At 45.2% G+C, this 25,055-nt stretch overlaps 2 protein-coding genes across 5 annotated transcripts in view; both read right to left on the bottom strand.

The window, feature by feature from the left end:
- As3mt (arsenite methyltransferase) overlaps positions 1-25,055 on the bottom strand; it is a 32,848-nt gene that overhangs the window by 6,294 nt on the left and 1,499 nt on the right. For 2 of the 4 annotated variants that reach the window (XM_026781516.1, XM_013348209.2), the window contains exons 3-11: positions 18,890-18,930; positions 18,550-18,677; positions 17,658-17,808; positions 17,056-17,192; positions 15,208-15,277; positions 12,475-12,556; positions 10,018-10,149; positions 9,390-9,532; positions 5,820-5,954 (exon numbers count right to left, since the gene is read on the bottom strand). In XM_026781516.1, coding sequence (XP_026637317.1) covers positions 5,820-5,954; positions 9,390-9,532; positions 10,018-10,149; positions 12,475-12,556; positions 15,208-15,277; positions 17,056-17,192; positions 17,658-17,808; positions 18,550-18,677; positions 18,890-18,930 — 1,019 coding nt within the window. Of the gene's footprint in view, positions 1-5,819; positions 5,955-9,389; positions 9,533-10,017; positions 10,150-12,474; positions 12,557-15,207; positions 15,278-17,055; positions 17,193-17,657; positions 17,809-18,549; positions 18,678-18,889; positions 18,931-19,139; positions 19,319-23,555; positions 23,625-25,055 lie in introns of those variants that run through there. The other 2 variants (XM_026781515.1, XM_005352418.3) reach the window with 2 other exon arrangements.
- Borcs7 (BLOC-1 related complex subunit 7) overlaps positions 23,259-25,055 on the bottom strand; it is a 4,295-nt gene continuing 2,498 nt past the window's right edge. Inside the window, exon 5 of the mRNA XM_005352419.2 lies at positions 23,259-23,741. Within this exon, the coding sequence (XP_005352476.1) occupies positions 23,690-23,741 (52 nt within the window). The 3' untranslated portion in view covers positions 23,259-23,689. The remainder of the gene's footprint in view (positions 23,742-25,055) is intronic.

Below are 25,055 nucleotides of genomic sequence, written 5' to 3'. Positions count from 1 at the left end.
ATACGGGCCAGCTCACATGTGCACACACGGACACAGACCAGCTCACGTGTGCACACACGAATACGGGCCAGCTCACATGTGCACACACGGACACAGACCAGCTCACATGTGCACACACGGACACGGATCAGCTCACGTGTGCACACACGGACACGGGCCAGCTCACGTGTGCACACATGGACATGGACCAGCTCACACCTGCACACATGGACATGAACCAGCTCACATGTGCACATACGGACACAGACCAGCTCACGTGTGCACACATGGACACGGACCAGCTCACATGTGCACACACGGACACGGACCAGCTCATATGTGCACACATAGACATGGACCAGCTCACATGTGCACACACGGACCAGCTCACATGTGCACACATGGACACAGACCAACTCACATGTGCATACATGGACACGGACCAGCTCACATGTGCACACACGGACACAGAACAGCTCACATGTGCACACACGGATACGGGCCAGCTCACATGTGCACACACGGACATGGACCAGCTCACATGTGCACACACGGACATGGACCAGCTCACGTGTGCATACACGGACACGGACCAGCCCACAGGTGCACACAAAGACACAGAACAGTCCATGTGTACACACACAGACATGGACCAGTCCTTATGGCTGTTTTTTGGGCTTTTTTCCTCTTACCCCTGGGACTCCCTCCTTTCCCAACCACAAATAGTCACGTTGAACCTAGCATGATGCTCCATTTCTGCAATCCCAAATTTGGGAGGCAGAGACAGGATGAAAAGGAGTTCATGCCAATCTGGGCAACAGAAAACTGTCTCAAAAGAAAATAAAAAGAAGGGTCACACTTCTACCTTAAATTTTCGCTTTAGGTAAACTCAGTTCCCAACACCTACATGGTGGGTCACAGCTATCTGTAACTCCAGTTCCAAGGGAGTCTAACCTCCACAAGCACCAGACATACGCATGGTGCACAGACATACATGCATACATGCAGGCAAAGTGCTCATACACATAAAATAGATAATAAATCTTTTTACTTTTGGCTAGAATGCAGGACTTACTGGTGAACGTGACCAAGGAGGGACAGCCCGTGGGAGCCTGTCTAAATGAATGCCCTGTCACCTGTCTAGGAAATCATGAGCGACCCCACCGCCATTGGCGATGAGCCAGTCTTCAGAAAATGTTTTCATGCTCAGCCTGTTGAATTTGTTTAAGACCTGGCCTGAGAACTTAAACTCGGTCCTGCATAGAACCTCTACCACATGTTCCCTGAAGCCTGGCACAAGTGGATGTGGTGACCTGGCCATAGTGAACTCTGACCCACTGTGCCCAAGGGCCTCCTAAAGGCACCTTGTATCCTTGTTTGCAACCCTGACGGAGTCATCATAAGATCAAACACATGAACGTCACATGGAAAAGGGCCACCCATGCAAGCAACAGGCACATATACCATCACCGTATCGTAATATTTATACTAAACTAAATCCTACAATGTGAAAGCAAAGCATAAAAGAGTAAGAGAATCTTCATAACAGATTCGACAATAGGTCCTTAAACATGCCCAAACTTAAATTAAGATCTTTTGTGCAGCCAGGAATACTATCAAGACAGTAACAAAATCTATATCTGAGAAGGCCTGGTATTGAGAACAAAGATGTACGAGTCTAGGGTATAGGTGAGTGGTCAGAGATTGCCTGCAGTGTGTAAGGCCCTGGGTTTAACCCCAGCACCACAAAACAAAACAGACAGAATATAAACATACATTTTTTAAAACTCTTAAACCGAAGAGAGGGAGGAGCTAGTGGGAGCTCAATGACTCTGGACTGACAGCTGGGGAACCTGCACAGGCCCGAACTAGGCCCCCTGAATGCAGGTAACAGTGGTGTGGCTTGGGCAGAATGTGGAGCCACCGACAGTGGGACCAGGATCTAACCCTGATGTATGAACTGACGTTGTGAAGCCCATTCTCTATGGAGAGAGACCTTACTTACTCAGCCTAGGCCTGGGGGGGGGGGAGGGCTTGGTCTTGCCTCAACAAGGTGATGGGACAGACTTAATTGACTTCCTAGGAGAGGCCTTACCCTCTTTGAGGAGCAGAGTGAGAGGTAGGTGGGGGAAGCAGGAAGAGAGGAGGGAGGAGGAACTGGGATTGGTATGTAAAAATAAATAAATAAATAAATAAATAAATAAATAAATAAATACATAAACTCAATAGCAAACGACAACCAACCCAATTTAAAAGTGGGCCATGACATGATGAGCCATTTCTTCAAAGAAGATAAGCAATCTCCTCAGTCTTGGGGCTGGAGAGATGGCTCAGTGGTTAAGAGCATTGCCTGCTCTTCCAAAGGTCATGAGTTCAATTCCCAGCAACCACATGGTGGCTCACAACCATCTGTAATGAGATTTAGTGCCCTCTTCTGGCCTGCAGACACAGACAGAATATTGTATACATAATAAATAAATAAATATTTTTTTAAAAAAAAGATAAGCAATCGGCCACTGAGCATGGAGAAAGGTTCAACAGTATTAAACTAGGGAGAAACTCAGATCAAAGCCGTACAACCTGCTCGCCCAGGCTCGGTTCCCAGCTCCCACAGGGTGCCCCACAACCATCTTAACTCTAGTTCCTGGGGGCCAGGTACCTTCTTCTGACCTCTGCAGGCACCAGGCACATATGTGGAGCACATACATACATAAGGCAAAACATCCATGTGCATAAACTAAAATTTTAGAAAATCTAACATTAGAAAAGAACTGAATAGGCCAGGCGGTGGTGGCACACACCTTTAGTCCCAGCGCTCGGGAGGCAGAGGCAGGCGGATCTCTGTGAGTTTGAGACCAGCCTGGTTTACAAGGTGAATTTCAGGACAGCCAGGACTGTGTTACAGAGAAATCCTGTCTCAAAAACCAAAAATGAATAAATAAGATTTTAAAAGCCAAATGAATAAAATAGACCTTAATACAGGTTAAGATGGCCCATAAAATCATGGAAGGGAAGGCCGATTTTTTTTCACTTCCCATCTGTCTTTTCTTGCCTTTGGCTCCTGAACCTTCCAGTATCTGGGAGGCCTTCCTAGCTTTCCTTTATTAAAAATCTTTCTTAGCACAACTCCTGCTGTTTCAGAGGGTGTGCACCGCTTTATTCTGGAAGACTCCCATACTGAGAAGCCATGCTAACCACTGGCTGCACAGCAGCAAGAATCTACTGTTCCTCAGTGCAGACTTACAGGGGTTGCTACTCACAATGGGCCTGAGAGACGGGTGGGGACACCTTACAGTCGACATTCTAAAGGCACATTTGTGCCTCGGACGACAGAAAGGAGTCGGCGTGGCCACGCTCTTGCTAGTTGACCTCTTTGTTCCGAGTTACCTCCCTGGGCCAGATGGCCCTGGAGGAGACAGGACAATAAAGGAAGAAACTGACTAGAGTTGGCCCAGATGTTCAGAGAACAAGGGAAGAGGGTAAGAGATGATAAGGACAGAGGCACTGACATCATAGAGCTCAGGGACAAGGCTGGCTGGCCACCCGACAAGAGGAACAAGAATGCTGGAGGAATGATGGCCTTTGCTCTCCCTGCTGCTAAAGCTGCTGGCTGCAGATAAGGGGAAGCAGTTTTTAAGGTATCAGGCCACTGCGGTCCCAGATCACCTGCCTTCTGCATGAGCACAACCTGGAGATTCCGTTCTGTTCCTGCTCTTGCAGGGTGCGGTCACCGGCAACAGGACTGCTCCGGAGACAGGGCTAGGGATGCAAAGCGGTCCGTCCAGCAGCTCTGAAAAATAGCTCGCTGGCTGTTGACAAGCTAGGAATATGCCCGATCATGGTAGCACACTCCTTTTCATCTCAGTGCCCCAGAGGCAGGGACAAGTGGATCTCTGTGTGCTCAAGATGAACTGGTCTACACCCTGAATTCCAGGCTGGTCAGGGCTACATGGTGAGACCCTGTCTCAAAAACCACAAACAAACAAACAAACAAACAAACATCAAAAGCCACCAAAAGTTAGGAATATAGACAAAACAATTCCATTCTTAGGTATAGATGCAAAATCTTTGAAAGCAGAAACTCAAACAAATTTGCTGTTTTTCAAATTTGTCAATAGCTAATAGCGCTATTGACAGTCTCCAAGAAGGAGACAGCACATCAAGAGGACGCTAAACAATGTGTTCTAGCCTATGCCAAGACAAGGGAAGGAGTGATGCCCACCCCAATTGAAGAACTAGCTTTGGTAACATAGGTGAAAAAGTCAGCCCCAAAATGCCTGTGTGTATGAGTTTGCCCGTATCAAATGTCCAAAGGGGGCAGAAGCATGGAGTGGAAGCCCACCAGCCATTGCTGAGAACCGGTGCGAGGAGACAGCTGCTCACTGGGCATGGGGTGGTGAACATTTTGGTTTTTTGGTTTTTGTTTTTCAAGGCAGTGTTTCTCTGTATAACAGTCCTGACTGTTCTGGAACTAGCTCTATAGACCAGGCTGGCCTCGAACTCACAGAGATCCGCCTGCTTCCACCTCCCGAGTGCTAGAATTAAAGGTGTGCGCCACCACTGCTGCCCTGGCTTTGTTTTGTTTTGTTTTTGTTTTGGCGAGAGTTTTGAAAGTAGAGAGTGTTGATGTCTGTGAACTAAACACCACTGAGTCATACATTTCTAAAGGCATAAGATGGGGAAGCTGACAAAATGCTCAGCAGAAAGCAGCTTGCTGTCAAAGCTAACAACCTGAGTTAATCCCTAAACCCCATCCGATGGAAAGAGAGCAGCTACTCACACAAGCCATCCTCTGGCCTTGGCACATGCAGTGATGCGCGTACACATGCACTAATAACAGATAAAGAAATTAATTAAAAATATTGAAACAAAAACAAAAACGTTTTTAGTCCTGGAGAGATGACTCAGCCTTGGCTGCTCTTCTAGAGGACACAGACTCAAGTCCCAGCACCCACATGGCAGCTCACCACTGTCTACAACTCCAGTATCAGGGGATCTGGACGCTCTCTTCTGGCCTCTGTAGGCACTATGCACAAACGTGGTGCACAGGTATACATGTAGACAAAATACCCATAGAAACAAAATAAAAATAATAATTTTTTTAAATCTGTGCTAAGTTTTTAAGTGGTTAAATTGGTAAGAATTACTTAATTTTATCTTAGAATTGGTGATTACCAGAAGGAAATATAGGCCATTTATAATGTTCACCTGGGGTTTGGATTTGTTTTGCTTGTTTTTGAGACAAGGTCTACCTTTGTTGCTCATGTTGGTCTTGAACTCCTGGATTTAAGTAATGCTCCCCTTCATTCTTAGTCACCAGAATTATATATAGGTATGTGGTACTGAGTCCAGAATGTAACATGTTTTTGTGTAACTCTTAACCTTTTTGGTGTCTGGACTCCTCTGAGAAATTGATCAAAGCGACAGCTTCCCAAGAAAGTATATATTCAAACACAATTACAGGGGATTGCAGACACAAAGATTACTATAGACTTGTGAAGAATTGGGGGGGAAAGGATTTAGGGGCTGGAGAGATGGCTCCGTGGTTAAGGTCTTGTAGAGGACCCAGCTTTGATTCCCAGCAACCACACGGCAGCTACCAACCGTCGGTAATTTCAGTTCCAAGGGATTCACAGTACAAAAACATAACATGCAGGCAAAACACCCAAACACATAAAATAAAAATAAATCTTTAAATAAAAATAATTTGTCAAATCAAATCATTTAGCTATATTAGCTGAGGTAGCCCGCTGCAAAGAAAACTGTTGTTTTAGCAGAGCCTGCAGTTTGTCGCGTTTTAAGGGACCTGTTTGAAGTATGGTTCTGAAAGTGAAACAAACCTTTGTTTCTAATCCAGAACAGCTCCTGGCAGCCGGCAGCTCGGCCACAAGAGGTGTGAAGAGAAAATCCTGAGCGAAACGCGAGTTCTTCAAGACAGCTGCCGTGTCTCCATCCACTTCGACAGCCTCGCCTTCCTACAGGGCAGCACAAAATGAACAGCAAAAGACGTCACTGCGGTCCTTTTGGTTCCAGGAACCAAACTCAGGTTGCCAGGCTGTCCCAGGCAAGCCCCCTTCCCTGCTGAGCCATCTCGCCAGGCCAGCTTACGACTGTGTGACATTTCGGGGAAGGGACCACATCGGCCTTCTAAGGCGCTCTTCTCTCGTCATCGTCAGACCCCTCTGTTGATGTCACGTGTATTTGCAGATGGTCAGCTGACCAATGTTTCTTAGGGGACAGTGCTATAAAGGGCACCCCCTGCCCCAGTGTTTAATGCGTTTTCAGAGCTAGCTGGAGAAACCGGCTCGCCCTCAACTTTGCCTGACCAGCTAAATGGGAGCTCCGCTGGAGCGCTTGTTTCTGAAGTGTGTTTCTCTGAATCCCAAGATGCTTCTCAACATGTGGGTCATGACCCTTTGCGGTCAAATGATCCTTTCATGAGGGTCGCCTAAGACCATCAGAAACACAGATATTTACATTACGATTCCTAACAGTAGCAAAATTTCAGTTCTGAAGTAGCAACGAAGCAATTCGATGGCTGGGGCCCCCAGGCATGAGGCAGTGGATTAAAGGGTTGCAGCGCTGGGAAGGCTGAGGGCCGCTGCCCTAAAGCAATGCATGGTACTCAGTAAATATTTTTTTTCTTATTTTTTAAATTTTTAAAAAAGCATTTCTGTATGAGTGTGTGCACACGTGTTTGAGGGCATGTTGCCTGTGCACGGGCAGAGGCCAGAAGAAAGCATTAGGTGAGTCTCCGATTACTATGTGTCTCTTCCTTTGGGCACTCTCCCCAGAACATGGTGTTCTCAGCCGGCTGCAGTGAGCGAGCCCCAGCAGCTCTCCTGACTGGGCCTTGGTGCTGGTATGATCTATGTATCAGGACACCTGGCTTGGCATGTGGAGCTGGGATCTGAACTCCAGTCCTCGTGGTTGTACAGCAAGCACTGAACCATCTCTTTGACTCCCTTCTAAAATTTAAAGACAAAATCCAATGGTATATCCCAAGCTGATCTGGAACTCACTTATATCCCAAGCTGGCCTTGAACCTGCAATTCTTCTAAGCCTCCTCACAGATGCTCAGATTGCAAATGGGTTCCACCATTCTCAAAAGAGCATTTTCAGAAAGATTTTTTTCCTTCCTTCTTTCCTTCCTTCCTTCCTTCCTTCCTTCCTTCCTTCCTTCCTCCCTCCCTCCCTCCCTCCTTTCCTTTCTTCCTTTCTTCCTTTCTTTTGGACTGTGTCTAATGCCATTTAGACTGGCTGCAAAATTGCTATGTACCCAAAAATGACCTTGTGTGAGAGCCAACATTACATTTTAAGTTTTAATTACTGTGCTGTAGAGATCCACGAAACAAAAATGCCTCTGACCTGCCAGCCCCTTGCCCCAGGACAGACAGTTCCTGAAATGCTGGAGGCTACAATAAGTCCCATGTCTTCACTCCCCTAAACAAGCTTGTTTGCCCCATCTGTACCGGATGTGCTTGATCACGTGTGGGCTGGAGGAATGTCAGGATATATGCTTACTCCGGATGAAGCACAATTAAAAAAAAAACTCAGAGAGAGAAATTGGGGTTCAACCTGAAGATCCAAAAAGCAAAGCAGCCAGCCACTGGCTCTCACCTCCACCTCAGTCCAAAATGGTGATCCTGCCTTTGGGAATCTTCTAATGATACTGTGTTTGAGAGCTGTCTCCTCCTCTTTTATAATCCTCTCCAGTTCTGGGATTAAAGGCGTGCACCACTACTGCCTGGTTTCTATGGCAAACTAGTGTGGCTACTGGGATTAAAGGTGTGTCATTGCTGCCTGGTCTATAAGGCTGGCCAGTGTGGCTGTTTTACTCTTCTGTTCCTTAGGAAAATTTAATTTTTATTAAAATACAATTGAAACGCCACTACATCCTGATTGGACCTGCAGGGAAATGCAACCAACTATGGGCTTTCCTTAAAGCCCAGGCCATACTTGATTCTTGGCCATTTGCCAGGAACCTGAGTATGGACCTGACCAGAGCCCACCTACCTGGCCAGTACTTAATTAAAGCTTGCTTCAAATTTAGCTTTAAACTGTGGCCGCGCGGTCTTATTCTCGATTGGTGGGATTAACACATGAACTTCTAATCCTCCTGCCTCTGCCTTCCTCGTGCCGGGATGACAGACAGGATGTGCCACCGCAACTGCTTCCATGCAGTGTGGATTAAATGCCAGCTTCACACATGCCAGGCAAGCGCCCTACCAACCGAGCTGCGTTCTCAGCCTGGGAATGTGCTTTAACAAAACAGAAACTGCACAATGAGGACCATGTGTCTAAATATCCTGTATTGCCTCCCCCGGGGCTACTGATGGGTCCTAGGCTGGGCTCTCCCTTGCTTTGGATAGCAGCCATTTGTTTCTTCTGCCCTTGCTGTAGGGATCCTATCCGTTGACTATCTGGTTTTGTCTGCTGGTTCTGAAAGTTTTTAGGTTTCTGGCCTTTCTGTTTGTTTGTAGATCCGGAAGGTGTTTGACTTCCAGCAGTGGTTTGGTGTGATCATTTGTTGGGAGTCTTTCTTTTCCCCTGACAGTTCTTCCATACCAAATCTAAACTAAACTGTTTGTCATAGCCAGAACCTGGAAACAACCTAAATGCCCCTCGACCAAAGAATGGACAAGGAAAATGTGGTACATTTACACAATGGAGTACTACACAGCAGAAAAAATAACAACATCTTGAATTTTGCAGGAAAACATTATTTTGAGTGAGGTAACCCAGACACAGAAAGACAATTATCATATGTACTCACTCATAGGTGGGTTTTAAGCATAAAGCAAAGAAAGCCAGCCTACAAACTACAATTCCAGAGAATTTAGACAACAATTCAGACACTAAGAGAGACTTACATAGATCTAATCTACATGGGAAGTAGAAAAAGACAAGATCTCCTGAGTAAATTGGGAGCATGGGGACCTTGGGGAAGGGGAGAGGCAGGAAAGGGGCAGAGAAAAATGTAGAGCTCAATAAAAATCAATAAAAAAAAGGGAAAAAAAGAAGTTAGAAAAAAAAGTTTACTATTCTACTGGAAGTAAAATGAAAACTTCAGTTAAGGAAAAAACAAAATTACACACAAACCAATCAACATCAGAATAGTGAAAAGCAATTTAGGGTTAAACTCAAGATCCAAGAAAGGTACTGTAGTGGGGGGCGGGGGTGGGGGGGTAGGGGGCGGGTACAAGGGCCAAAGCAGAAAGAATGCTGCAGACACAATGGATACAGCCTTGCCCAGCCCACTTGCTGAAGATGGAACACGGGGCCTTGCGCCGGCTGGTGAGTGCGCTACCACTCAGCCACACTGCTACCCCTTGCGCCGGCTGGTGAGTGTGCTACCACTCAGCCACACTGCTACCCCTTGAGTAGTTGTTGTTGTTGTTGTTGTTTACCTTGAATGTGAAATTTGCATCGAAGATCAGTTCTTTTTCATGCCCTGTGATCCCTCCTTTGTAAACAGCTTGGCATCTTTTAGCTTGTCCTGTCTTAGGGAGTTTGAAGAGTCGAAACGTGGCAGACACAAAGCGACAGTCCCCTGAAAGCAGACACACAGGGCTCACCTCCTGTACCCCAGCTGCATTCAACACAGGAGGATGCCGCACAGGGGATTTCCTCACGGTACGCCATCAGCTGTCTCTCTGGGCACCTCAGTTTTTCCAAACACTTCATTAAATATCACTCTGAGGGAGAGGCTTAAATCATTCAGGAGACACGATGGACGCTTCCAGGTGATACAGTTCTCCTCGGTAGGAATCACTCACTAAAGGGGGCTAGAGAGCAGACAGAGCCCCGACTGCTCTGACAGAGGACCCGGGCTCAATTCCCAGCACCCACATGGCAGCTCACAACTGTCTGCAACTCCAGTTCCAGGGGACCTGACACCCTCACACAGACATGCATGCAGGCAAAACACTAATGCTCATTTTTTTTTTTTTAAAAAAAAGAATCACTCATTAAATTAACTAACCACCGAACTGAAACCGTTCCCACCGCATCAGAATCTCTGCTGTTGTTTCTTACCAAGAACACTTTCTAGCTCCTTGTTTTGAATTGTGATGAGGTTGGCAGTGACCAAACGTGGAGGGCAGAATCCAATTTTTTGGGCAATGATGGCAAGATCCTTCCAGTACAGAGCTCCTCCCAGGCATTCGCCTTAAAAGAAAAATTCCAGAGCAATGAATACAGCAGCATTATGGAAATGTATAGCCTGCACAATTAGCTAGGACATAGTGTAGATGTGGGACCGAACTGCCAATGGAAGTGCCCACCTGTAATCCCAGTAGGTGGAAGTTAGAGGCAAGACAATGAGGAGTCCAAGGGCATCCCGGGTGAGCATGAGACCCTTCCTCAAAAAGACAAAACCGCAAGAGCTAAGGATGTGGCTTAGTCGCTTACCTAGCAGGTTCGAAGTCCTAGATTTGATCCCCAGCACTGCGTAAAAGCAAATGGGGTGGCAAACGCCTGTAATCCCAGCTCTCGGGAGGCAGAGCCAGGAAAATCTCTGTGAGTTCGAGACCTGTCTGGTCTACAAAGCAAATTCCAGGACAGCCAAGACTATAGAGAGAAACCTTGTCTCTCTTGAAAAATCAAAAACTAAAAGAAAAGTATTATTATTATAAATTTAAAACAAAAACACAGGGCCTGGAAGTATCCACGAGGCCTAGAGAGTAGTGATTAAATCCAAAATTTGCTAGTTAGAGGTCTCTGAGAATCGTTTTCAGGACAGTGATGATGTGTCGGTTCTACTAAGACAATCACAATCCTGTGTCCGGCTCAGTCATGTTCTGAAAACCTGCCTCCTAGCTCCAGATTCATCTATTCATAGTCTATTACCAGAACAATAACCACCACTAATGTTCACAAGGCATTTTTACAGATTATTTTAAGTGCAAGGATATTCATACACATTTTATGTGTTACATCAATAAGTTGGAGACAAACTAATGGTTACCGGCAAACAAACATGCCAAGCAGAGCAACACAGTTGTATAAGACTGTTTATACATGTTTAGACTAGACCTGGGGAGATGGGTCTGAGACCAAGAGCACTGGCTGCTCTTCTAGAGGACCCAGGTTTGAGTCCCAGCAGCCACATAGCAGTTCACAATTGTCTGTAAGTCCAGTTCTAGAAGATTGGACACCCTCATATGTCTTCCACAGGTACCAGCCACACATTGGGTGCACAAACCTATATTTTAATTATTTTTCTTATTTATTGTCTTACTTTTTTGAAGATAGGCTCTCACTATGTAGCTCTCACTGGTCTGGAACTTTCTATGTAGGCCAGGCCTTGAACTTATAGAGATCTGCCTGCCTCTGCCTCCCAAGTGATAGAATTAAAGATGTGCAACAATACTTGGCTTATTTATGTACATATATGTTTTATATGTTTGTCTGCTGCGATATGAGAGACAGCACATGCCGCAGTGCACACGTGGGCCAGATGACAGCTCTCAGGAGTTGCTTCCCTCCTTCTACCTCGGGGATTCCGGGGAGCAAATTCAGGTTGTCAGGCTTGGCAGCAAGTGGCTGTACCCATGAGCCATCTCTTCTCTGCATGTGTGTGTGTGTGTGTGTGTGTGTGTGTGTGCGCGCGCGTGCGCGCACATATTTATGTATATGTATACGTGTGTGTGGATACATACACATTCTTGGGTGAGGCACAAACACCACAGGGCATATATGGAGCACAGAGGTCTATTCTCTCCGTGCTCTGAGGACTGAATTCAGCTCATCAGGCATGTAAGGAAAGTGATTTACCTACTGAGTCATCTCATGGACCGGCCCTGATAATCTATTTTAAAAGTAAGATTTTTTTTCTGAGACTATGTCTCATGTGGCCTGTGCCAGCCTTGATGAGCACCGATCCTCTTGCTTCATCTCCAAAGAACTAAGTCCACAGGCATGGCCACCACTTCCTGTTTAAATGCAAACACTGCTATTTTCCAGTCCGACTGACCATGAGCATGCACTTGTCTCCTCGACTTCCAGCGACTCTCAAGTGACTATAAAAGAATAAACACTATCTCATTTATTTTTCAAAATAGTTTTGTAAAGTAGTCTGCTATTATTTTCAATTTATAGTTTAGAAGACTAATAATAGATTAATTAAATTGCTTGAGATTATATCACTTTTTTAAAAAAGCTTGTTTACAGCGGTAAGAGGGGTCACATGGGCATATGTGCCACAGTGGACATGTACATGTCAGAGGACAGCTCTGTGGAATGTCCTCTCCTTCCACCTTTACATGAGTTCCAGGGATCAAACTCAGATGGCCAGCCCTGAGCCACAAGCTCCTTCACCCACTGAGCTGTCTCACCAGCCCTCACACTGTTTCTGGGTAGCAGGAAAAGAATAGACCCTTCTGGCCACACTCCATTTGCTCTCCCATCTTGTGGTCTCCCCGCAGCTTCCTTGCAGGATGGAACTCTGCACGAGTCAATAATCAATGATGGGAAAGAAGCAAGAGCACATACCCCATAAAACCTTGTGTGACTTGATGTCTTCCGGCACTTCAAGGTTAGCATAGACGTCACTGAAATATAGTTCCCCACCGTACTGAAAAAGAGCAGCGCACATCTGAGCAAGGTTAAAGATTACATTGATCCCAGATAATAACAACAACAACAAAAAAAATAGATGAGTCCAGGAGATCAACTTCAAAATTCCAGTGTTTGACCTGAGACTGACCAAGTTGACCTTTGAACAAATAACGGCTGCCTCTCTCATTAAAATCAACATACGGGGACAGAGGTGTTCAATTACTCTGTGTCCTATCCAACAGGAAGTTCCTTTCCAATACTCAGAGAGGAGGGAGTTATCAGGAAGTGGAGAAGCATGAGCGGATGAAGGGAGCGTGAATACCATCTGTGTATACTATTTGCACACACGGAAACGTACTAGGATGGAGAGATGGATTGTGGGTAAAGTGCTTGCCATGTGAGTGCCTGCTGAGTTCTGGTCTTCAGCATTCACAAAAACCAGGTGTAGTTTACATCAGCTCTAAAGGGGCCAATATCTAAGTCCCTGAAAGTGATCAACCAGCAACTTGGTGAGTTCCGCGTTCAGTGAGAGACCACATCTCAAAAACACAAAGTAACATAAAGGAGCTGTCTTATCAGGAAAATTCTAAATAAATAACAAAATGTGAGGATTCAAATAGATTAGAACAGAGGTTCTCAACCTTCCAAAAGCTGTGACCCTTTAATACAGCACCTCATGTAGTGGGGGACCCAAACCATAAAGTTATTTCATTACATTTTAGAACTGTAATTTTGCTACTATTATGAATCGTAATGTAAATATCTAATATGCAACCCCCAAAGATGCCTCATCCCACAGGTTGAGAACCACTGATGTAGAGGACCCAAGTCCAGTCACCAACATCTGTAAGTACAGTTCTGTCTCCGTGCTCCCCAGACACACATGCGGTTCACATGTGTGAATACAGGCAAAACATTCATACATGTAAAATAAAATAAGTAAATTTTTAAAAGTTTTTAAATAAACAAGAACACAGGAAGGGAAAAAATGAGTGTTTCTCCTAAATACATTCAGGTTGCCTAAATTTTTAGCTACTCCAAAGAGAACAAGCCCTAGGTATCTAGACAACTAACAGGCACATCGACAGAATTAACAGTCTAACCCTCGAAAATTACAGTCACTGAGCCAGGTGGCGGGGTGCATGTCTTTGATCCCAGCACTTGGGAGGCAGAGGCAGGGGGAACTCTGTGAGTTCGAGGCCAGCCTGGTCTACAGAAAGAGTCCCAGGACAACTAGGGCTACAGAGAAACCCTGTCTTGGGGAAAAAAAAAAAAGAGTGAGAGAGAGAAGAAGAAAGGAAGGGAGGGAGGGAGGAAGGAAGAAAAACATATAGTGATGAAGCTGGACAGTGATGACACACACCTTTAATCTCAGCACTCAGAAGGCTTAGGCAGGGGGATTTCTGAGTTCAAGGCCAGCCTGATATATATCATGAATTCCAGAAGAGCCAGGGCTCACAAAGAAAACTTGTCTCAAAAACAAAAATCAAAAAAAGAGGGGAAATTACAGTGTTATTACACATTAAAATTTTTATATATCCTTAACATATAGGTCAAAGGAGTTAGCAGGAATTGAAGGATTTACTTAGCTAATTTCAAAAGCATGGATGTCTACATTCTATAGTAATGTTTAGTGTCTCTTACTTGATCTCAGTGAATATCATGAGCTGGTATACAAGATGGTATCCTTGAAACAGCATGGGATCGATGATTCTTACATAGATAACTTTAAATTTTTATTTTGTAATTTTACAAATAATTACAAAAATAGGCCTACGTGTTTGCCTGCATGTATGTCTGTGCCCTGGTACCCTTGGGGACCAGAAGAGGGCATCAAGCTCCTAGAACTGGAATGGCAGCTGGTTGGAGATCACCATGTGGGTACTGGGAATTGAACCTGGGTGCTCTGGGAGAGCAGCCAGTGCTCTTAACCACTGAGCCCCAGCCCAGCCCTTTAGAGATACTTCTATCTGAGCTGTAGAAGAGCCCCTTAGGCCAAACATCCCACAATTCTTATTGCAGTGCTTGGGGGTGAGCCCTGTGTCTGTTCATTTCTGCCCCTGAACTTCACCTTCGGCCCTCCAAATCCCAGTGTTCTCTAGCAGTATGAAACAAACCCCTTCATAGGCAGGGAGGCTGGGGAGCAAATGGAAGTTTCCCTTCTAAAAAGGCCTCCATAGAAAACGTCCATCTTAGAGTTTTCAAAGGTAAGGTATCAGAAATAGTATCACGGAAAAGCAGGGTCTGTTTGAGGAAAGGCGAATTCCTGGGGACTTTCCCGAGTGACTCAACAGGTTCCGGTGACTCTGCAGGTGTCACCTGCAAGTCACAGTCAATGGTGACCAGAGGCAATAGGATCGAAGGCCAATATTCTGACAGTCAATGACCCATTTCCTGAAAGGAAAAAATAAGCCCTAGCTAGAGTACTTAACCAACACTACTTCACACCTCCCTTTTGTGTACTTTTTTGTTGAATCAGCATCACATACAGTTGAGGTTGGCCTTGAACTCCCTACATTGCAAAGGACTTGAACCCCTGATTCTCCACCATGGCCAACCTGGCTCCATCTTAATAAATCGAGAGTTTGGACTCTTAGTTGCGGAAGAGTGTATGATCCTGCCAACCCTCTCTGGTGTCTTAAGACCAGCCATCTCCTTCTCCCTCACCTTCAGTGTGTCATACACCTCCCGGAGCACTTGCTCTTTGTCGGGAACAAGGTTGATAACACAGTTGGATCTAAAAAAATAATAAGGAAAAAGGACAGATGTTGAAGGACTCGAATCCTTTCAGACCCAAAGGGGCTTCCATCTTACCATCAAAGCTACCAATTCTTCCTGGCTCTCCTTCCTTCCTCATACCCAACTTTTTCCCAAGACGAGGGAGACAGGCAAGTTGTTTGAGACATATCAGAAGCAGCCAGGGAGAACAAATGTTCACGAAGGAATGGGAAGCGTGATTCTTATTTTTGTCCTGATGCTCACCAAGCAACGAAACCAAACCTGGACTCAGATGCCTGCCGTGTGAGGTGTTCAAGACAAAGTCCCTCAAAGGCAGCTTTCCTAGCACTTTCATTTGAGACTAGGTGTGTAGCTCAATGGTAAAATGCTTCTTTAGGGTGCAATTCCCATCATCAAAAGAAAAAAAAAAACAGCCCGATCCTGTCACCTGGGCATGATTTAACAATGATTTGGGAAAATGAGAAACACAAAACATCATAATTTATCATGAAAAAATATAGTCATGGCTAAATCTGGTGGTGCCTGCCTTTAGTCAGGAAGCAAGAGCTCTGGGCATTCAAGGTCTGTCTGGTCTACATGGCAAGTTCCTGGTCAGCCACTAACTACATAGTGAGACCCTATCTCAAAACATGATGGTAGTCTCATAAGATTACAAAAAGGCCTGTTATTGCCTAGTAGAATGACAACCAGAGCTACACCATAGTTGGTTAGCCAAGTGTCTGTAACAAGGTTGGAGTCAACATCTTCACTGGCTGCCAGTTGTAGAAAAATATAGCATGTACAACGACACACAGTGTGCCACACTTCATGAACAAAACAACTGGCCTTTTTATCATTAGTTTATGGTGCACTTACTCTGCTTACAAGAAAAAGCACTGTAAAACCGTCTGCTCGCACATCTTGAATGATTGCAGTCCTGGAGAGCATCACCTCTTAGGTCTGAACTGATCCGATATTCTGTTCATCAGGCCCTAGTATCAATAGGCTGGCTCTTTTGTGTACATCACCCAGCCTATGTGTGCAGAGGGCTCTATCATCAAAGCCTGGGGGAGTACACGCTGATGCTCACACAATTAGGAAATGCTCCAATACAAATTTCTGGCAACACAACCCACCTTTACACTCCGGATAAGAGGTGGGTATGCGTTACAGAAGCACAGACTGGAGTCTAGCTGGCCCAGGAAGTCACTGACTTTAGTTTGGTGGGCAGATAGACTAGCATTGCAAGGTGCCACTGTCTTCTACTCTTCCACCAACACATGCATAACTGAGTGACAAAAAAAACCTCATAATATTTAAGTTTGTGCCTTTGTGTTGGGCTGTATCCATAGCTATCCTTGGTCACATGGTTGTGCCAGAGGCTAGACACACATGGCAGCTTTAAATTCTCTCTCAGGCAGTTGTGTTTTGTTGCTAATGGACTACAGAGACCTCATTCCTTTATAAAGGACTGCTAAGTTCAGTGTGATTCCTTTTTATTTTTTAAACTTTTTTAAATATTTCTTTTTATTACATGTGCATTGGTGTTTTGGCCTGCCTGTATTTCTGTGTGAGGGGGTCATATCCTCTGGAACTGGAGACGGTTGTAAGCTGTCATGTGGGTGCTAGAATTGAACCCAGGTCCTGCAGAAACAGCTAGTGCTTTTAACCACTGAGCCATCTCTCTAGGCCCCTAGTTTAATTCCTTAAACAAGAGTCAGTTCGTCAAAGAGTGGTAGCATTTGTGTGCTCAAAAGGAAATGGGCTTTGCTCTTAGCGGAAAGGCTGCAGACCTACACAGCAATATCGTAGCTCTCCTGCTGGGCCCCAGCCTCTGCCAGTTTCTCAATGCAGCCATGAATAAAAGTCACATTGGGTGCCTGGAAACCAAATTTCTTCATGTGGTACTCAAGATAGGTTTTAGCTACTTCCACCTAGAAAAAGAAAACTACAGATTTAGTCATCAGCATCATTCAAAAATAAATCTTTTTTTTTCCCCTGAAAACTGTCCTATTGCTAATGCCATATGCTTTCCCTGCCCTGAGTTATTCTGGATGGATAGACAAGATTCGGGAGGCATGGAAGATATGCCACAGCCTGGGACAGAAGTTCCCAACTAAGTGAGTCTTGCTCGAGTTATCCAATGACAGAGACGACCAGAGAAGAGGAAATGCCGCTGGGTCATCACATCGCTCATCTATCAGGTTAAACCTTTGACTGACTTCTCCAGGAGAGTCACTGATTGTCAATGTCCTCAACTTCTAGGTCACAAGAGGCACAAATGACAGTAACAAAACCCCAGCAGTCCTAAACACTGTGAAGGACAGCGGGAAGCAGTTTCCAGCCTCAAAGAATGATCTGGCAAAACCTCTTCCCTTTCCTCCAAATCTTTGCCTTACCTGGGCCTTAGTCATGTCTATTCCAGTGACATGTCCCTTCTCACCAACTAGCTGGCTAAGCATATAGCAGTCTCTGCCACTTCCACAACCCAGATCCAGAATCTGGCAGTTTTCCAGGCGTTCGGGGACAACCAGACCACAGCCATAATACCTGAGAAGGGGAAAAGACATGTTTTAAAAACAGACTGGAAAAGTCTCAGGTGGTAAATCCCTCCCCTGTCCCTCCATCACCCACTTACATTACTATTTTGTCTCTCCCACTAAACCAGAGCATGGCTGCCATAGCAGTGTTGCTGGGCACCGCGCAAGGTAGCAAGCCTCAAGAAAAGCATCTAAAATATGTGTTGAATACATACATCTAAGGCGCTGTCTACTGAACAAGGAAAGTATCTTGTCCCCAGGTGCAGGCACTGTAACTTGAGAGGTAAAAACTACAGGTATGGAACCTTTCCCATGACTGACAGACAGCGAGTGTCACTGGGAATAAGTGTGGCAGTGGTTGGGGGGGGGGGGGAGAAGACTCCATGATGCTAGGAAGACTTGAGTGAGGTTTGGAGAGGCAGGGGGTAAGGTACCCTCTTTGATAACTGATCTCCGGGTGGGCAATATCATGCCAGGCAAAGATGACCTATTTAGCAAGTGTAAGCTAGTCTATTAAACACTTGACTGTCTGCCACAGTTCAAGGAGCTTGAATGTCTCCTGCAATAGGAAGGGATGGAGAGCATCTCTGAGGGGTCTTCAGCAGAGGAGCAAGCAGCTCAGTGCTGAGCTTTGGGGTTTCACAGTAGATATGGGAAGAAGGATGGCCAACAGATATGGCTAAATTCCCTAGCGACGAGTATGGGAAAACTGCACTCTGGAGGCTTCGTGGCAACAGTATATACACTCTACCTCGAAGTAACGTCTTCATGTACATTCTTCAGAGTTTCCTGGACGTACTTGGGGACCAGCGTGGCTGGCGTGACACAAGCATTAGTCTGGAGGTCTGCAAATGTCTTCAGTACATTCCCGTAGTAGTTCTGACGCAACAGCCGAGGAACGGAAGCCAGGAGGAAAAGAACAGAGCTCGAGGCCTCCGCCACATTCTTAATTACAGCCCACTGGCCTTTGCTCAGGGCCAACTCCAACCCCACGCCCTGGTCTGCCCAGTGTGCGCTGCGAGCAGAAGCTGCTTGCTGGCAGGACTCCCAGAAACCAACGATCCCACGCAGCCAATCCCTAGGACCCTCACCTGAACGTCCTTGTGAATCACAGCGGCTCGGGGAGCGGACACTGAAAAGGGAGAACAGAGGCTAAACGGGGTGACCACACTGATAGGGACCGGGCTGAGGGCAAAATGGAGGGTGGAGAGGAAGGGGGCTGAAGCCCTCAGCCAGGCACAGGCAGCCGATTGGGCTGCCCAGAAGCGGGAGCAGGGCGGGAGGCGCTGTGGGCCTGTGGCAAGTCAGAGGTCAGAGGGGGACTGACCAGAAGCTACTCACTGATTCTCGATCTCCACACTCCTGGACCAGGGATAACCCCTCAACTCCGCTCCGCTAAGGAGCAGGAGCGCGCCGAGGCCACGCCCCCTGACTGACCTTCAACCCCCGCAGCCCAGCAAAACCCTTCCTCAGCCAAGGCTGGGTGTCCTCTTCACCTTGGAGTCTTTGCACCCCGTCTTATTAGTTAACATCTTCCTTTATTGATCAGCTGAATTTCATTGTGTGTGTGTGTGTGTGTGTGTGTGTGTGTGTGTGTGTGTGTGTGTGTGTGTGTGTTTTAAATGAACACCCATATTTATTTTCCTCCCTGTGGCATGAACTCTTTCCTCTGTCCCGCTCATAAAGTCGTTCACGGAGTGTCATTTACATCTCTAACACTCGCCTTTCCTTAGCGCACAGCTCTGCTGGAATTCTGTAGTCATCAGGTATGGTGCTGTGCCTTTAATTCCAGCAGAAGAGAAGACCCACGGTTTTAGCTACAAGTTTCTGCCTTGAGTTCCTGTTCTGACTTTCCTTGGTTAAATAAATAACTCGCTGAAGGTCGCAGAGCTAATTATTAATCACTCCAAAGTGTTTCCTCAGAACACAATATAGTCCCTGGAGGATAGCTGGCATCCAATAAATACGTATGTCACACTCTTTAGAAACATAAAGCTAAACATTTTTAAAAAAGTAAGTTATTAAAAAAAAGACCCACAGGCAATCCTTGTTGAATATTTTTAGATTGAGAGATTTCTAACTATTGAGTGTGTAAAGAAATGACCACTTTTATAGGCATAGTGTACTTTTTAGCACTTATGTAGCAAAGCTCTCTTGAACATCACTTCTCAGCAGAACAAAACATCTGCCCATAAAATGAGCCCTTTGAACCAAGGAGTTACTTTCTCCTTGTTACGGTGACGGCTTTGTCTCAGCAGAGGGCGGGGAGAGGGTGTGCTCATCTTCACTTGTGCTATCTTGTCTGTGGTTTAGTCACGAGAACCACTTAATAACCACACCCACATAAGTGCAATAAGCAAACCGCTTTCAATGTCAGTTACCGCTACTCTTCCCTCATGGTGTCTGGTACACTGGGCTGATTTGGGGTTGGATGGTGACCAGCAATGCTCTCATCAGGCAGGGCCTCTGCTACACAGCTGGTTGTGTTCAAGCTTTGGGAATGTTTCCTAGAGTTGAAGGTTGATCCCTGGGTCTCATGTGTCCAAGGGAACCAGCAGTGAGCCACACGCACAGCCCGTGTGTTGTGTATCATTTTTTCTGAAGGGCAAGCATTCGATTTGAGCTCTTCAAGCAAGTTTTATCAAATATTAGCAAAATTAATTTTTTAAGGAGGTGGAAAATTGAGAAAGGATCTTTAGCTGGTCTCAAACTCAAGGTAGCTGAGGCCAGCCCTGAACTACAGGTCCTCCTGCCCCCACCTCCCAGGTGCTAGGATTACAGATGTGCATAAGAACTGCCACCTTGACCTTTTTTTAATTAAAAAAAAATGATCATATATAGAAAATTTCCTGTTTTCTTCCCTTATCTCCAAGAAAGATCTTCAGAATATTGCCACACACTTGTTTGGAAAACTATTGGGCTAGCAATTGTAGGAACGACCAGGAAGGCAGATTTTGGTTAAATACCCAGAGTCATGTTTCAAGATATAAAGCTTTTGTCTGGCAAGATGGCCCAGCAGGTAAGGGCCCTTGCAACCAAGGCTGCTGACCTAAGTTTGACCACCAGACTCCTTATGATGGAAGAAGAGAACTGATTTACGTAAGTTGAGACACCATGTAGTTGCCAGAGGGGAAAGACTCGAGCTGGAACCTTGCCAGGAGATCACGAGCCTTGTGGTAAAATATAAAATAATGGAAATGTGTTATTTCTTTTTTTTTTTTTTTTTTTTTTTGGTTTTTTCAAGACAGGGTTTCTCTGTGGTTTTGGAGCCTGTCCTGGAACTAGCTCTTGTAGACCAGGCTGGTCTCGAACTCACAGAGATCCGCCTGCCTCTGCCTCCCGAGTGCTGGGATTAAAGGCGTGTGCCACCACCGCCCGGCGAAATGTGTTATTTCTAGATGTAAGAGCTAGCTAGCAATATGCTTAAGCTATTGGCCAAAAAGTATTGTAAATAATATAGGTTTCGTATGATTATTTCAGGTAAGGGCGGCTGGGAAATGAACCAGTGGCCTCCTACTACAAAAAGTTACTCCTCTAACCTCCACATGTGTGCCCTATCCCCACATACACAACAAAAATAGAAGAGACAAATTGAGATAATGTTTCACTACATAGCCCTGGCTAAGCCGGGCGGTGGTGGCGCATGCCTTTAATCCCAGCACTCAGGAGGCAGAGGTAGGCGGATCTCTGTGAGTTCGAGACCAGCCTGGTCTACAGAGCTAGTTCCAGGACAGGCTCCAAGCCACAGAGAAACCCTGTCTCGAAAAAACAAAAAACAAAAAACAAAACAAAAAAAACAAACATAGCCCTGGCTACCCTGAATTCTTTTATAATTAGAAAACGGAGTAGAACTTTCAAAAGTAGCCAGCATTCCAGGGCTGAAGAGACAGCTCAGCACTTAAGGGCACTTGCTGCTCTTCCAGAGGATCTGAGTTCGATTCCCAGAACCCACATGATGGCTCACAACTGTCTGTAACTCCAGCTCCGGAGATCTAATACTTATGGTCTCCTCAGGCACTGCACACATATGGTATATAGACATACATTCAGGCAAGACATCTATACACAGAAAAATAAATTTAAACATCAATATCCATAAATCTTGCCTTTCATTTATAGATGAAAATCACATTTTCTTTAGCAAATGAATTATTTTTAATGATTTTAATATTTATTTTTATTATGTATATCAATCTGTGTATATGCATGTTCAAGCACATATATGTGAATGCAGATGTTTGTGGAGCCCAGAAGAGGACATTAGAACCCTTGGGGCTATAGTTATAGACAGTTGTGACCTATCTGAAGAGGGTGCTGGGAACTGAACCTGGGCCCTCTGCAAAAGTAGCAAGTGTTCCTAACTTCTGAGCCATCTCACCAGCTTCTAACGGTTATGTTTTATATGCTGGGAATATAAGGAAAGGGTCTGTTCTTTGAGAGTTTGTGGAAGTCATAGAAATGGTACCACAAACAAATGCCATTTTAACTGCTGCTTCTTTAGCACTTTATGGATTATTTCTCATAACTGATCTGGATACATTCTTTCAAATACTAGTTATGTATTTCATATCTTTATAAGGAGTCAGACATTTTTACATTTACTAAAATTTTAGTATTAAGCTGAGAGAGAACTCCTTTCAAATCTAATTCATTTTATACATGTCATAGTCGGTGATATATTTATTAATTTGTACTTCAGTGGTTGAGGTGACACTTTAACAAACTAATCTGTAACACTTACTGGTTTTATATATGTTTAGACTTTTTGCTTTGTTTGAGACTGGGTTTCTCCATGTAGTTCATTTTGTAACTTTACCTAATTATCAGAAGATCTACTTGCGTAGGTTACTTCCAAATGTGAAGGGAATGGGGTGGCTATAAAATTACAAAATGAACCAAGGTCACTTAATCAAGAGTCACAGAAAGAAAGGAGCCAGGAACAAAGGCCAAGGCAAAGGGCTGCAGCTGGCCAGAGAGGCTGTCATTGGCCCGATTGTCATGCAAGAGTCTGCCATTATCCATGTCTGCATCCCTTAAAGAAAATTTCTTGAATGAACGATTAAACGTCTTAAAGTATGAATCATTCTCACATGTTCGCAAAAGAAGTCCCTCCCTCTGTCTCTTCTTCTTGGAGACAGAAAGACTGTATTGCCCTGGACGGCCTCAACTTCCTGGACTCAAGTGCTCCCATCTCCTCATCCTCCCACCCCCGCCTTGGCCTCCAAAGTATCTGAGACTGACTGATTACTACTCAGTGGCCAGATGTGGTATTTGTAATCCCAGCACTTGAAAGGCAACAGCAGGATTCTGTTCAAAGCCGGCAGCAGGATTGTGAGTTCAAAGCCAGCAGGCTACACAGGGACACTCTGCCTCCAAAAACAAAGCAAAGAAAAATTATGGCACAGTGATGTGCTTAAGGACCAAGGATAACATTAGACAATACAGCATACAGTGTTTAGCAAGTTAAAGTTTCTTTTATTTTCAGTGCTAATGACTGAATTTATTAATTCTATTTTAATATGAAATTAAACACAACTTAAATATCTGATAAGAGTATGGGTTAATCCAATTTAAGAAGTGATTCCAAGGCCAGATGGTAGTGGCACATGCCTTTAATCCCAGCACTTGGGAGGCAGAGGCCGACGAATCTCTGAGTTCCAGACCAGCCTGGCCTACAAAGTGAGTTCCAGAAAAGGCAGGTTACACAGAGAAACCCTGTCTCAAAAAACCAAAAGAAGTGATTCCAAGTTCAGTCACTTGGCTCCTCTTCACAAGTCTCTTCTAGATGAATTTTTGGAGATGAAAATGGAAACCAAGCACACAGCGTGATGACTATGTAAGGGAGGTCCTCCTCAGCATCAGGCAAAGAAGCCAATTCCTGTTCTAGCGTGCTACTTCAGTAAATGACTCAACTGGTCCTGCAGGTCAGGTGACTGTTCAACACTAGAAGTCAAACAGAGAAAAGGTCATCTGAAGTGAGCAGGAAGGGCTTTCTTTGTATGATCTATCCTTTAATGCATCAGTCTTGTTACATCTAAGTCAAAATTTACATCAGTCCACTTGACCTCAGAAGCATTTAAACTGAGTTTGGAATGTCACTGGGGCACACTGTTTGTCCCAGTTACCTGGGAGGCTAAGGCAGGGGAGGGTCACTTGAATCCAAGAGTGTGATTCCATCTCAAGGTTGGGGAGAAAAGTAAACCATGAGAAGTTTGCAGATGGGCATGGTGGCACACACCTGGAACCCACCACTCAGGAAGCTGAGACAGGATTGTGAGGACAGCTTAGCCTGGACTACATAGTGACAGGCCTTAAATTAAAAAGATAAAAGCTTTACAAAAATATAACAAGTTAATAAATATGAGACTATTTAATGACTTTATGTTTGTTCTATTTATGAATATTATCACCAATATAAACGGATGTCTATTCCTAAGTGTGACCTCTGTACCCTGTAACTTCTAGAACTTTTTTTTTTTAATTTATTTATTTATTGAGGATTTCTGCCTCCTCCCCGCCACCGCCTCCCATTTCCCTCCCCCTCCCCCGATTAAGTCCCTCTCCCTCATCAGCTTGAAGAGCCATCAGGGTTCCCTGACCTGTGGGAAGTCCAAGGACCGCCCACCTCCATCCAGGTTTAGTAAGTTGAGCATCCAAACCGCCCAGGCCCCCCCAAAGCCAGCACGTGCAGTAGGATCAAAAACCCATTGCCCTTGTTCTTGAGTTCTCTGTAGTCCTCATTGTCCGCTATGTTCAGCAAGTCCGGTTTTATCCCATGCTTTTTCAGACTCAGGCCAGCGGCCTTGGTGAATTCCCGAAAGAACATCCCCATTGTCTCAGAATGTGGGTGTACCCCTCGCGGTCCTGAGTTCCTTGCTCGAGCTCCCCCTCCTTCTGCTCCTGATTTGGACCTTGAGATTTCTGTCCGGTGCTCCAATGTGGGTCTCTGTCTCCTTTCATCGCCTGATGAAGGTTAATATTCAGGGGGATGCCTATATGTTTGTCTTTGGATTCACCTAACTTCTAGAACTTAATAAGCAGTGAATCCAGTTCCTGCACACCTTTAAAACACACTGTCTTCTTTAAATACTAAACAGGCAATCCAGAGCATGGTCACTTAAAGCACAGATCAACCAGTTTGACACTGATCCCTGAGAAAGGCAGTGTCACTCCCAGCATGCTTCAGTCGGCCCCACCCACCACCTCTGAGGAGTCACTCCCAGCATGCTTCAGTCGGCCCCACCCACCACCTCTGAA

This window comes from Microtus ochrogaster, chromosome 8, assembly GCF_000317375.1.
Source record: "Microtus ochrogaster isolate Prairie Vole_2 chromosome 8, MicOch1.0, whole genome shotgun sequence".
NCBI lineage: Eukaryota > Metazoa > Chordata > Mammalia > Rodentia > Cricetidae > Microtus > Microtus ochrogaster.
Note: the sequence above shows the minus strand (reverse complement) of the source record. Positions and strands in the feature narration are given on the sequence as shown.